Source organism: Giraffa tippelskirchi, chromosome 10 (genome assembly GCF_054371585.1).
Source record: "Giraffa tippelskirchi isolate mGirTip1 chromosome 10, T2T-mGirTip1v1.2.pri, whole genome shotgun sequence".
Lineage (NCBI taxonomy): Eukaryota > Metazoa > Chordata > Mammalia > Artiodactyla > Giraffidae > Giraffa > Giraffa tippelskirchi.
In genome coordinates, this window is record NC_137284.1 from 29,566,920 (window position 1) to 29,581,761 (window position 14,842).

The 14,842-nt window shown below is 38.5% G+C and overlaps 1 protein-coding gene and 1 pseudogene across 5 annotated transcripts in view; one reads left to right on the forward strand and one right to left on the reverse strand.

The window, feature by feature from the left end:
- Positions 1–14,842, reverse strand: part of INTS4 (integrator complex subunit 4) — a 110,935-nt gene that overhangs the window by 31,265 nt on the left and 64,828 nt on the right. For all 5 annotated transcript variants that reach the window (XR_014067786.1, XM_081537478.1, XM_081537477.1 and 2 more), the window contains 5 exons: positions 13,727–13,932; positions 10,569–10,711; positions 7,236–7,351; positions 3,320–3,453; positions 1,958–2,115 (listed from right to left, as the gene is read on the reverse strand). Coding sequence is in view for 4 of the 5 variants with exons in the window: in XM_081537478.1 (XP_081393604.1) it covers positions 1,958–2,115; positions 3,320–3,453; positions 7,236–7,351; positions 10,569–10,711; positions 13,727–13,932 (757 nt within the window). In the remaining variant the exon portion in view is untranslated. The remainder of the gene's footprint in view (positions 1–1,957; positions 2,116–3,319; positions 3,454–7,235; positions 7,352–10,568; positions 10,712–13,726; positions 13,933–14,842) is intronic.
- Positions 3,773–5,446, forward strand: LOC145523861 (proteasome activator complex subunit 1 pseudogene; annotated as a pseudogene).

A 14,842-nucleotide genomic window follows, 5' to 3' on the forward strand; every position in this document is an offset into this window, starting at 1 on the left:
CTATAGCAGTGAGGTGAAATCTTAGTTGGGTGACATGGCTGCTTAGATTACAATGAAGGACAATGTGTATGATGGTGAATTTTGTTTGTCTGATATTAGGACTAATAAGTAAATGGCCACAGTCCTAATCAGAGAACCTTTGGTATGAAATTTGGATTAATAGTTCACTTTTCAACAACTATAGAAAATGTAAATTCTGAAGAACCCCAGGAGTCATCTGATTTAGTCTTCATGGATATAAGAATCCCCTTCACTGCTCCATATCAGAGAGCATCAGTTTTAGAGTCAAACAAAGCCAGATTTAAATCTCAGTTCTACCTCCTAACAAATTGCTTCATTTCCCCAAATTTCTACTTCTTTGTGAAATGGTTCACAACATCTAACTGCAATAATGTTTGTAAAACATAGTAGGTGATCAGTTAACTACTGTACCATCTGTTTTCCTTTCCAAAGTTTTCACCATCCTGGCCACCTTTCTCAAGAATGCACTTAACGATAAACACAGTGCCCAGGACAAACCACAGCAGTAGAACGGTCATCTGACCAGCCCAAAGTCCAACAGGACTATCACCTCATAAAACCCAGATCATGAGGGTGACTCAAACCAGGGTGTTTACTGAAGTCAAATGTCAGTGGTCTACCTAGTGGAGGGCCAGGGTGGATCTGAAAGGAATAGTGTATAGCATCTTTGTGTTTCTGTTGTATATGGGTGATTTGGAGATTTATCTTTTTTCTCCCTGTGTTTTTTCCCAAATATTGTTCAATAAAGTTTCATTAGCTTAAAAAAAAAAAAATAGCCAGCATTGCAGCTGATGACCAAACTAGCTCACTTTCATGCATTCTGTACTTTCTTAATGCCAACTGGTTAGTAAAGTGTCAAGGATAAAACTTAAATGTTTATTTAGGTGCGGTTGAGTCAGAAGTAGAGCGTATTTTCCTAGGCTTAGTACCAACAACTTCAGTAGCAGCCTCTAAATTTAATCACCTTGGTGAGGGAGCAGATGAGAAAGAAAATGTGATTGAGGCAGCACATCAGGATCAGCAAACTTTGTCCATAAAGGATCAGATAGTAAATACTTTAGGCTTTGCCATCCATAGTGTCTCCATGGTAACTACTCAACTCGACCACTGCAGCAGGAAAGCAGCTGCTAAATGCTGTCTCAATCAAACCCTATTTACAGAGGCAGACAGATACTGCCTTTGCTAAAGGCAAATGTGCTTCATTTCTTTTCAGATCATTCAGGACATTCCAATAGAGCCTGACAGTCTGCTGATTGTTATCAATATCCTTCCCTTCTTCCTCAGTAACAGAGTCACCATGCGCTAAATAAGCACTGGTCACTTGGAACAAAAACTACCTTTCCTAGCTCCTTGCAGCTAGATATAGCTATGTGACTTAAGTTCTACTCAATGAGACACAAGGAAAATTAGAACATACAACTTTGGGGAAGTGTCTTTAAAGGGAGTGGTTGAAGAAATGATGCCCTTCTACTCTTTCCTCTTTTCTCAAGGCTGGTGAAGGAGAAGTTAAAGTTTGGATCTTCAGGCAAAGGCCACTTGATGCCGAAGATGGAGAAACAAGAATGAGTCTAGGTTATCAGCCACCTCAGCTGTCTGCCTATTAGAAAGAATTAACTTTTCCTCTTGTTTAAGCCACTATTAGTTGCATTTTCTGTTACCCAAACTAATATATATATATATATATAAAGGTAAGAAAAGCTGAAAACAGCTTCTTTGTTAACTCTTTTGAGTTTTGTACTAATCATAAATCTAGTCATGAACACAAACCTTTTCTTTGTAATATGCTTAAACCACAATCTAATCCAAAACAAAAACATCATAAAATCATGTCAACAGAGTCAGAAAAACCAGCCAATAACCAACATTAGAAATCATAAGGGTCAAGCCAAGCATAACATTAACTCTGTCAAAGGAAAGGGATGATCAGTTACCTCACCTGATGGTGAACTCTAGCAGCTCCTGGGTTCCCTGAGGGTCAAGGTGCTGAAGACTGTATACCCTTTCAAGGCTCTGCTGCAGGAACTGATGGGAAGGATCCTCATGAGGTGTGATATTCGGAGAGAGACCTGATGACACTAGTTTTCTACCTGGTAACTAAGCAAACACAGTGGGGTTACAGCACCATCAAACTCTGTGCCTCAACTTTTGGTAACACAAAGAAACCAGGGGAAAAAATGTGAGTCAAACAAAGAAAAGGAAAAAGAGCTAGGTAATTCTGTAAATAATCTTTTTCTCCTTCCTCAGCTTAAGTGGGAGAAAGGGAAAGAGAGAGAGAAAATGGACACAGTCTACCCAATATAGCCAGCCACAAGCTGCAAGGAGAAAAAGAAAAGAGAATGGTATAATATTATTTTCTAGTGTTAACTGAAATAAATGGGCTAACCATAGAAATGAGACTAAAAATTAATGCCACATTTATTTTTAACCTTCATTGATCATTTACTTCATAGAAGACTGAAGATTTATTCCCAACTAAATTTTTGTATTAAAAAAATTTATAGCATGCTGTAAAAATGTTTTATATTATGATAATTGATAATTATAATTCTTGTTCTTACTGTTAAAAGTGGCTACCTTTCAAGAAAGGGATGAGAAAGAGAGAGCAAGAATTTCAATTTTAACTTAGTATCTTCTATATAGTTTAAATTTTCTAACCATATACATATATTATTCTAAATTAAGTCATTTAGAGTTATTTAAGTAGGGATGAGTAAATTCAAATAAAGAGCTTAACAAAGTGCTTGCACACAGTGCTCAGTGTTTGCTATTATCAGTATGGTTCTGATATTGATAATTTTTTCTTTCTGTATCTCTTAAGTTTTTAAAGTAACATTTTATTATTAAAAAATAAACTTGAGAATCATAGCTTTATGTAATTTTTAAAATGTAATAGGATCTAATCCTTGATTTAAAATACGCTGTTCCAGAAACTTCCCTGGCAGTTCAGTGGTTAAGATTCCATGCTTCCAAAGCAGGGGATATGAGTTCAATCCCTGGTCAGGGGTCTAAGATCCCACATATTGTATGAAGTGGCCAAAAAATTAAAAAATAAATAAACAGCATAAGAAATGTTCCAGGCTTCTTCTTGCCTAATATAACATAGTCAATAACCCACGTACATTCAAAAACTGAATCTTCTTAAAAGGTAAAGGATTCAGAAGCAGGAGTACAAAATAAGAGAGAAAGAGAATGAATGAATGAGTTTCCAGAAAATATACACTCTGTTTTCTGCTATTTATCACAACAGACTAAAAATCAAAAAAAGCAAAAACACGGACAAAAGATGTTTTCAACATACCCTCAAGGCAGGAACAAGATGAGAAAGACTGTCTCGAAGGTAGGCATAGTGCCTGAAAGTATGATCTGAGAACAATGCAGGCATCGTTGGACAGGTTTTAGCAGCATTGAAAATAAGAACCAAAACTGCAATGTCTGATAAATATGTGGGTTAAGTAAACTTGGAAGTATTAAAAGTTGGGTCTGGCCAGAATTTTGTACCTCTACTTCTAACCCCTCAAATTCCTACTAAATGACTACAATTTTTCTAACAAACAAATGCAGATTCAAAGAGTTACATAACCTCACCCCAAATTTTCCAGTTACCCCTCCAATTACCAAAGAAAGGTTGTTTTAAATTAGCTCTGTTGATGAGAATACTAACAAATACAAACTTTGGTACAATGTCTACTAAAGTATATACTGGCACAATCTCTTTGAATAATAACTTGATACAAGATTATAGGCGTCCCTGATGGCTCAGTCGGTAAAAAATCTGCCTGCAACGGCAGAAGACCCGCCTAAGTGCAAGAGACTCGGGTTCGAACCCTGAGTCAGGAAGATCCTCTGGAGAAAGAAATGGCAACTCATTTCAGTATTCTTGCCTGGGAAATCCCATGGACAGAGAAGCCTGGTGGACTACAGTCCATGGGGTTGCAAGAGTTGGACACAACTTAGTGACTAAACCACCACCCTAAGAATCTTATGAATGCTGAGTAATTCCACATCTCAAAATCAAATAGAGAATCATTCAAATAACAGCAAATAATCAGAAACAACCTAAATGTCCAAAACCAGGAGAACAATTATACTTCTGTTTCATCTACTTAGTGGAGTACACAATCATTAAAAATTACATTTATTAAAGATGTTCAATAATGTATCAGAAGCATTTTATTATAACTGAAAAAAGTAGGCTCCAAAATGTATAGGGGATATGATAGCAGCTATCTATCATCAAATGTTTTTTGATGAAATAAAATGTTAAAAAAAAATTAACAGCAAAATCCCAAATGCAAGCTTTTAAAAAGGGAGAAGGGCAGGTGGGGAGGCAGAAAGACACCTCTTGGGCTCTAGGGCTCTAAGCTCAACCGGGTCACCACCTGGCTGCTGAGAGGCTGCCTCCCCACCACCCTCTGGTCTGCCCCGGCCTCCTCTAGTACCTCCACTCCCACTACCCAGGAAGGATGTGTGGGGAGTAATCGCTGCTTTCACTTTCCCTTTCCCATACCCACTTCTGCGTCAGTATGCAGCGCTAGGCCCCCACCCCAGCCATGGCCACGCTCAGGTCCTGCGGGTCCTGCCTGAAGCCCAAGTCAAGGTGGATGTGTTCCATGAAGACCTGTGTACTAAGACAGGGAACCTGCTCGGGAGCTATTTCCCCAAGAAGATTTCTGAATTGGATGCATTTTTTTTTCTTGATGCATTTTTAAAGGAGCTAGCTCTCAATGAAGCCAACCAGAGCAATCTGAAGGCCCTGGTGGGCATCGCAGGCCTGATCCAATCAAAGAGAAAGAGAAGGAGGAAGGAAAAAAACAACAGGAGAAGGAGGGCAAGATGAAAAGAAGAAAGGGGAAGATGAAGACAAAGGTCCTCCATGATGTAGCCCAGTGAACTGCAATGAGAAGACTGGGGTCTTCCTGCAGCGTGTGAAGCCTGAGATCAAGGATGTCATTAAGAAGCTCAACCTGGTCACCACCTGGTTGCAGCTGCAGATATCTCATATTGGGGATGGGAATAACTTTGGAATGGCTGTCCAGAAGGTGTTTGAGCTGATAACCGCCCTTCACACCAAACTGGAAGGCTTTCACACACAAATCTCCCAGTATGTCTTGAGCACGGTGATGCCGTGACCAAAGCAGCTAAGCAGCCACATGTGGATCATTACCGACAACTGGTGCAGGAGTTGGAGGCGGCAGAGTACCAGGATATCTGGCTGATGGTCATGGAGATCCACAATATTTATGCTGTGTTATACAACATCATCCTGAAGAATTTCGAAAAGCCCAAAAGAGCCCAGGGAAGAAACGAAGGGAATGATTTATTGAGAGCTTCCTCTCATTCTGTGATGGGTCCAGCAGAGACCTCCTGACTTTTACAGGGGACTCCATACTTTCCCCACCTTCTGCATGTTGAAGTTGCTTCCTCACCTAGCTTCCCAGGCACAATAAATATAGTCATAACATTGCCAAAAAAAAAATAAATAAATAAAAAGGGAGATGGAAACACACCAAAATATTAACAATTACTTTAGCTAGTAAGACTCTGGCTGTTAAATAATGAAATTATTTTTTCCACTTTAAAATTTTTTCTATGTGTATTAATTTTGTAACAGAGGGAAAATCAGAAATTAAAAATACAAGATAGGACTTCCCTGGTGGTCCAGTGGTTAAGACTCTGAGCTCCCAATGCAAGGGGCATGGGTTTAATCCCTGGTTCAGGAACTAAGATCCCACATGCCTCTCAGAGTGGCCAAAAATTAAAAAGAAGAAGAAGAAGAAGAAGAATGTACAGCTACTGTATCAACAGCAGACTGCTTACCTCCAGACTTCTTTTACATTGAGAGAAAAACAAACAAACAAACCTGTAATTAACATTTAAGCTACATTTGAGGCAATCTCTATTATTTGAAGCCAAACATACTAACATTATACTTTAAAAAATGTTTAGCATTTTTTTTTTTTTAATGTGAAGGAGGCTTCAGATTCAGAGCACTTTGATACATCCTGCATAATTTGTAGTAACACCTAGCCCACAAGTCTCTCTCAGATGAGCTGAATTTCAAACAGCCAAAGTATTGCACCTTTAGAGGTAAGGTCCGGAGAAGGCAATGGCAACCCACTCCAGTACTCTTGCCTGGAAAATCCCATGGACGGAGAAGCCTGGTAGGCTGCAGTCCATGGGGTCACTGAGTCGGACATGACTGAGTGACTTCACTTTCACTTTTCACTTTCATGCATTGGAGAAGGAAATGGCAAACCACTCCAGTGTTCTTGCCTGGAGAATCCCAGGGACGGGGGAGCCTGGTGGGCAGCCGTCTATGGGGTCGTGCAGAGTAGGACATGACTGAAGCGACTTAGCAGCAGCAGCAGCAGAAGAGGTAAGGTCAGGGATGTACCTTTCTTAGAGGTAAATAGAGTCAGGCATTTGTTAGCACGTCAATTACACAGATCTTTTAAAAAATTGTCCAAATGCCCTATGAAAATCTAAAAAAAAGAATTAAGAGAAAACAATGGTCATCCCCAACAGCCAGTTATTTAGTTGATTTACGTCTCTCAATAAATACCTTCTTAAACCGTACCAAAGGTGTGCTATAGAGTAAAAAGAAGCATGGGAAAGTACGGATGCATTGATGTAAATATATCCCCATTACTGGAAAACAACCTGACTACATGTCATGCTGCCCAAAGCTATCACAACACCCCTGAGCTTGTATTAGAGCCAGAGAATTCGTGTACCCTAGCTCAGCCCATCCTCTCCTTCAGGCTGCAGATCAAATGAAACATGGAGTAAGAAAGGGAAAAGTCCACAGCCTTTAAAACCAAATATGCCTGGCTCTGCATCCCAGATTTGCTGCTTAAAAGTTATTTAGCCTCTCTGGATTTCAGTTTCCTCATCTGTAAGCAGGGGATAATACCTCCTTCCAGGGTTGTTTGGAAGATCAGTGATAAAATATATGAAGTATTTAAACAGTATGTGGAATATACTAGGTATTCAATAAATGGCTAAAAAATTAGTAGTAGTATTCAGTGGCAAAGGTGAATTACTGTGAATACAGAAACGAAAGCTGAGGAAAATAATTATCACTAGGTTTCCTCAGGATATACTTTTAACTAAAAGAAATGAGAAAGAAAAAACAAAATCCAAAACCCTCAGACCACCAAAGCTACACTGCAGAAAAAGAGGCCAAAATTTCCTGCTAAGTCAGCAGAGGATACAAGCTGGATCATCCATGTCTGGTTCAGCTGTGTCAAAAAACGGGTGGGTGCTCAAAAGCTCAGGCACCAAGGGAAGCACCAGGGTTGGATGCCGACTTCCCAGAAACTTCAAGCATCTGAAACAAACAGAATAAGAGCCCTCTTTAGTAAGTTGATAAATGCTTTAACAAGCACCAGGAATTGGAATCAGAAAACATGAGTCAGAATTACAAATTCTCAACCATCTACTTTTGTGACTTCTGTGACTTCTAATAAGTCATTTAATTATTCTGGAACTCAGTTAATTCATCTAAAAACTTGGTTATTATGGCGATAAAAGAGCTGATATAGCAGATATTTCTCAAAGTTATTTAACTAATAACCATTTCCCCCAACTTCACTGCCAAGAGACCCTGATTTTACTCAGGCATCAGGTAGGTAGTAAAGTACTCAATAAAGGTAGGCTTAGCCCTAGGGCTCAACCATAACTGGTCTAAACTCATCAGGGCAAAATGACTGAGGATGGTGATTATAGCTATGAAATAAAAAGATGCTTGCTCCTTGGAAGGAAGTTTTGACAAATCTAGACAATGTATTAAAAAGCAGAGACATCACTTTGCCAACAAAGGTTCATACAGTCAAAGCTACGGTTTTTCTGGCTGTCATGTACGGATGTGAAAGCTGGACCATAAAGAAGTCTGAGTGCCAAAGAATTGATGCTTTCGAATTGTGGTGCTGGAGAAGACTCTTGAGAGTTCCTTGGACTGCAAGGAGATTAAACTAGTCAATCCTAAAGGAAATCAACCCTGAATGTTCACTGGAAGGACTGATGCTGAAGCTCCAATACATTGGCCATCTGATGGGAAGAGCCACCTCATTGGAAAAGACCCTGATGCTGGGAAAGACTGAAGGCAAAAGGAGAAGGGAAAGGCAGAGGATGAGATGGTTAGATAGTATCACCGACTCAAATGGACATGAATTTGATCAAACTCTGGGAGATAGTGAAGGACAGGGGAGCCTGGTATGTTGCAGTTCATGGGGTCGCAAAGAGTTGGACCCAACTTAGCAACTGAACAACAACATCATGGCAATCCCAATCCCATTTTACAGCGACTGGTTCACAAGTAGTCAAGTAACCTAGTTCTAGTCAATGGATCAGGAGGTCAACTCTGTTGGGGAATTTCTCAGGAATGTTTTCCTAACCAAATGAAAAAAAGTGCATGCAAATGAACGTATCTATGAAACAGAAACAAACTTACATAGAGAACAGATTTGTGGTTGCCAAAAGGGGAAATGGGTGGGGGAGGAAAGGATTGGGAGTTTGAGATTAGCAAGTGGAAACTATTATATGTAGGATGGATGAACAACAAGGTTCTACTATATAGCACAGGCAACTATATTCAATATCCTTTGATAAACCATAATGGAAAAGAATATGAAAAATAACATACAAATATAACTAAATTACTTTGCTATATAGCAAAAAGTAACACAACATTGTAAAGCAACTATAATTCAATAAATTTTTTTCAGAAGAGAGAGAAAAACATGCATAGAGGGAATGCCCCTTTCTTTCTGTCTTAGGATACTGTCTTATGAGACAGCCATCTTGCAACTATGAGAAGAAAGCCAACAGAATTGCAAAAAAAAAATCAACCAGAGTACTAATCGTGTTAAACTGTTGAATAACCAATCCTGAAATCAACTTTCTGACTTTTTTGTTAAGCAAAAACACTAGACAGTGTTTAAGGCCCTTTTAATCAGATTTTCTGTTACTTGTAGACAAGAGCATTCTAACTGATTTACTAGGTGAAGTTCTAAAATCAGAAGAGACTTGATCTGAAACAGGAAACTTAGTAACTACATGGCCTTGAACACATATATTTCTTACCTACAAATGAGATAAAATATAATTACCTCATACAGTTGCTATAAGGATTGAACAAAATAATGAATGAAAAGTACTTAGCAAGGTGTCTGCCATGATATAATAAGAACTCAATTAGTTTAGATATTATTAATTGGCTATTAGTTAACTACTATGACTACATGAATGTCCTTTATAAGGCATAAAAAACTACATACATGCTGGTATTTAGGCATTTTTCTTATTTTTCATAAATTTCTAGTGTAGAAGGTGTGAATTAAAAGGAAACATAGAACTTAATTTAATGCTCTCATTGAGTTTATAATCTAACTGAGGAAACGATGACTAATACTACAAGGTAATAAACTATTAAATGATAGTTTGATATCATTTTCTTTCCACCTGTCAAAGGTAGAAGAGATCACCATGATAAGAGAAAGTTTCACAAAGGAGATGCGACTTCACCAAGGACTGGAAAGTAAGATCAGCAAAAGAGAGAAAACAAACCCCATGAACAAACTGATAGGAGTATGGGGTATGAAAGGCTTTGTATTCAAAACACTTGATACTGTTAGGGAAGTACACTTTTCCTGGTCTTGTAGGGAAGAACTTCCTTCTGTGTGGAAAGAACTTAACTCACTAGCTTTCTGACCTCTCTCAGCCCTTTTACTCATTATGTGCCTCAGGGGACACTGTATCCCCACATCCCAAATGACTGAGTGCTCCCTGAAGGCAATCAAGAATCACACAATGAATTGAGCTGAAAAAACAGGAAGAAATGGCAAAATAGAAAACCAGATAATAGAAATGTTACCCTAGAGCAAGATTTCCTGATACTTTTAACTTTTAGTATATCTTGACTTGACCTGATCTGTACCTGATTTAACCCACAGTTTTTCTAGTTTCGGTAATAATTTTTTGAAATAAATCATATATTTGGAGTGATCTCATCACATAAGTTCGTTGAAATATATACAACAATGCACAGTTTATAGTAAATGTATGCAAGTAGCTCTTCAAACAGCAATTCATGAACAGTGTTAAGCATGATTCTAAACTAGAGGTAATCAGGGGAATCATGATTTTCCATTTGAAGATCAAGTACTTACCCTCCCTCTAATCTTCACAATGATGGAAATAGTACAAAGGAGTGACTAACATCATATAGGAGGAAAAGGGAATCTACAGATTCACCTCTGTACCTCCAAGTTACCATAGCACTTGGCACATAGGGCTTGGCACATAGTAAGTACATGGCAGGCACATTATATTTGCTAGGATGGACAAATGAATAACCTAAAACATGATATTCAGTTTAGGAACCAGACTCTTCATGATATGGCTAAGTTGAATCAGGCTTCTAAAGTGAAGGCAAAATTGAAGGCCATACCTCAATCCATGATGATCCACTGAATAATGTCAACACTGTACATTTAACACATTAACACAGACTCAGCAAGCAAATGAGAAAAAAAAAAAATCCTTACTTCCATATGGAGTCCCTATCAGTAGGGTACTTGGTTAAATTTTTTAGCAGCTCCACCAGTGCAAGATGAATCCCTTCTTTCGTTGAAACATTAGTACAGCATAGGAGTTCGTGAAGAGCCTCTCTAATATCTCTAGATGAATCCTTAAAAAAAAAAAGTAACAATAATAATAAAAGCCATCACTATGGATTAGCTATTTATGGAGGACTGTACAAGTTAAAGTGGGAGTATAAGGCAAAGAGCTCCTCTCAAAGGGGAGGGGCTAGTAGTTGAAAAGACTTCACAGAGGAGGTAAAATTTGAAATGATATTTGAAGAATTCATTCATTTGTTCATTCATTCATTTGTACACTCAACATTTACAAAACACTTATTAAACAGTCAACATTTATCAGTACCTACTATGTACCAAGTGTTAGGGATACAGCCATAATTAAAATCGAATCCCTGCTCTCAGGAGCTTCCTTCCAGTGAAAAGACAAAAATAAACAGCTAAAGGACTGCCCTGGTGATCCAGTGGTTAAGAATCCACCTGCCAGTGCAAGGGACACGGGTTCCATCTCTAGTCTGGGAAGATTCCACATACCTCAGGGCAACCAATCCTGTGCATTACAACTACTGAAGCCTGCATGTCCTAGAGTCAGTGTTCTGCAACAAGAGAAGCCACGGCCATGAGTAGCCCAATCACCACAACTAGAGAGTAGCCCCTGCTCGCTGCAACTAGAGAAAGCCCATGTGCAGCAACAAAGACCTAGCACATCCTAAATAAATAAGATATGAGAAACTATAAAGAAGGTTAAGGATAAGAGTGCTAGGATTGGAGGGTTATTTACGTGGCATGATCAAAGGGAATAGCAAACATAAAGGCTATGTTTGAAAGGCAAAAACATGTTGAAAAAACAGCAGTGTGGCTACGGCAGATAAACAAGAAAAAAGGAGGTACCAGGTAATGTCAGAAAGTGACCTCTTCCCTCCCCAATACCTTCTGCTCAACCTCACTAAAATGATTAGAAAAGTTCACCAACAACTTAATGCTAACGTAAACGGACACGTATTTTTTGTTAGTTCTTTAAAACTTTTTAACATAGACAATTTGAAGCATGTATAAATTAAGTAGAGACAAGAAATTCCCCAGTCTCAACAATTAACTCACAGCCAATCATGCTTCATCTATACCTTAACCCACCCCTCCCAAATTATTTTGAATCCAGTCAGAGAAATCATAACATTCTGTTTGTAAATATTTCCATAATACTTCTTTTTAAAAATGAGTCTTTATTTAAAAAAAAAATCCATAAAACCAATACAATGCCTAAAATTTTAATAATTCTTTAATATCAAATATCCACCCCATAATCAAATTTCCCCTACTCAAAAAGGTTTCACTTGTTCTAATCAGGCTCCAAGAATGTCCACATTGTAGTTGGTAATATGCCCCTTAAGTATCTTTCAGTATGTAAAATCTCTTTACATCTCACTTTTTTTACCCCTTGCAATTTCTCCCCTGTATATCTCGAGATGGTAGTTTGATTTACAGGCTTGATCAGTATCAGGTTCAATTTTTTTATAAGACCACTTCACAGGTGGTACATATACTTCCCTCAGCAACTATGTATTTCTCCTTTGTGATATTACTAACTACTGAAGATCACTGCCTAGATCTAGTAATTCATTAAAGTTGTAAAACAATGATATGTAAATTCTATCATTCTTGATTTATTAACTGGAACACTTCTATAAGAGAAACTTCCCTTTATCACCTAGCTGGTTGTCTTGAAGTTCCATTTGTATAGGAAAAGGAAGGATAAATGCTTTATTCCTTAATTTACCAGTTTTCAAAATAATGAGTTGATTACTAAGCATCTTCCAATGTGACTAATGAAGTGTTTGACTTATTATAAAAGCATGGGTTTCATCATATTTGCAGTTGTAATCCTAATGAGATGTTTCACCTTTGGCCAGTGAGAGACTATTTAAGTCATCGCCTGGGTCTTTTGATATGAGCCTAGAGGTGTTTGATAGCTAATATCTGCTTTCTGTATGACAAGGCGGTACGAAGTTATCTTGTTATGTTTCCTGCACCACACCTGGAATTAGCCATGTCTCTTCTGCATTTTGGTTACTTTTAGCAGGAAATGGGATCTCCAAAGCATTTTTTTTTTTTAAGTCAGGTTTATTGACATATATTTTACATTCTATAAAATTCATTCTCTTTAGTGCACACTTCCATGAGTTTAACAAATCCATATAGTTATGTAAGCACCATCACAGTCATGATATAAAACACCTGCATCACTCAAACACTTTCCTAGTGTCCCTTTGTAGTCTGCCCCCCACCCCAGTTTCTAGCAATCACTGATGTATCTTCTGCTACACTTTTGTCTTTCCAAAATGTCATATAAATGAAATCATAGAGCATGCTGCTTCTTGTGCCTGGCTACTTTCACTTAGCATAATGTATCCATGTTGTTATATGTATCAGCAGCTATTCTTTTTTAATTCTACTTATTCATTTTAACCAGAATGACTGGACAGGTCCTAACTGATTTTTTTTGTGGGTGTTTTTTTTAATTTTATGTATTTATTTGGCTCCTCCCAATTCCTTGAATATATCATATCCCCTTTTATCTCTGGATCCTTAAGACACTGCTCCTTCTGCTTGGTACCCTTCCATCCCACTACCATCAGTGCCACTCCTTCCCAAGAAAATCCATTATCTACCTGAATCTAATATAATTTCTCTTTCTCATTTTTCTTACATAATATAGCAAGTCTAATATAATATAGCAAGCAACTATACTTTCATTTAAAAAAAAAGAAAGAAAACGCCTCGTTAAGCCCTACTCCTTCAAGTATCCACTACAGCATTCCTTCTTTCTTCCCTATCTCCTCAACCTTACCTTGGGTAACTCAGATTAGATACCCTGCATTCCCAGGGCATCCCATCCTTTCCTGATCATAGCAATACTAAGCTTTATTCAAATTTCCTGTTTAACAGTCAGTCTCCTCCATCATGAAGGAGCTGTGTGATCACAAAGCAGAATTGTGCTACCTCTTCACTATTTTACCACCAATGTCTGGCAAAAAAAAAAAAAGAAAAGAAAAGCACCACTCAGTAGGTACCGATGAAGAAATGCGTAACAAACTGTGATCACTCACCTCTAACACAGCCAGGACAGTGTCAAGCTGATCCTCTCGAAGGGTGATATTGTTAGAGATTTTTCTCATGGTATGTATGGACTGTAGACGTACTTCCTCAATTTCATCATTAAACATGTCAACCAGGAAATCAAGGCACTTCTCAGCAAAAGAGGGTGAAGACTGGGCCAGCATGCAGAGTGCCTCCACCGCAGCAATGCGGACCTCTAGAGAGAAGGGAACAAACAAAACTGCACGTCAACTTAAAACCCATGGATAAAATGCAAGGACTCCTCGTTCAGCCTTGTGTTTCCCCCTTGACTCCTCTCACTCTGCAAACTCTCTCTGGGAGATCTCCTCCAAGCCTGTAGATTCTGCTACCGCCTTCACACGGAGCTACAAACAAGGACGCTGGTACCACAAGAATTGAGGTTTAGATCTTAACTTCACAGACACGTGATCAAGCCACATGTCTACTATCTCCGTTAACTTAAATTTCTTGAAAACTTAGTTGTCTTAATATCTCAATATTCCAACCACAGTACTTTTTTAAAAAGCACTTTTCAAATAGCATTACTAAGGTTAAAATAGGCTCAGTATCATTATTCTCATTATAGAGGTCAGTTCAGTTCAGTCGCTCAGTCATGTCCGACTCTTTGCGACCCCATGAATTGCAGCATGCCAGGCCTCTCTGTTCATCACCAACTCCCGGAGTGCCAGAGTCCAGCTCCAGCAGGTCCAGGGGTTCCCTTCCCTCAGAATGGACGGCGTCAGCGATATGAATCAGAAGACACAGCGAGTCTCAGCGTTTCCAAGTGTCTCCTACTTTATTGTTTTTTAAGACAGCTTTTATATTTTTAGTGGTATATAGAAACAAATGTAAAGTATAGAGTCATACCAATTCAGCTTAAGGGACATACCAATTCAGCTTAATGGGTATATCTTAATGGGCCTATCAAGTTAGCTCAATGGGCCAGCAGCTTCGACCCTCATCGAAGCCGTTTGCATGTCTTTAGTTACAAAAAAGCCTCATTTTGTTTACATCATCTTCTGGCCTGGTGGCCTGCTAACACCTTGTGACTCTCTATTGATAAAGGTTGATCAATCAGAACACTTTTGTATAGGGCACATCAGGAA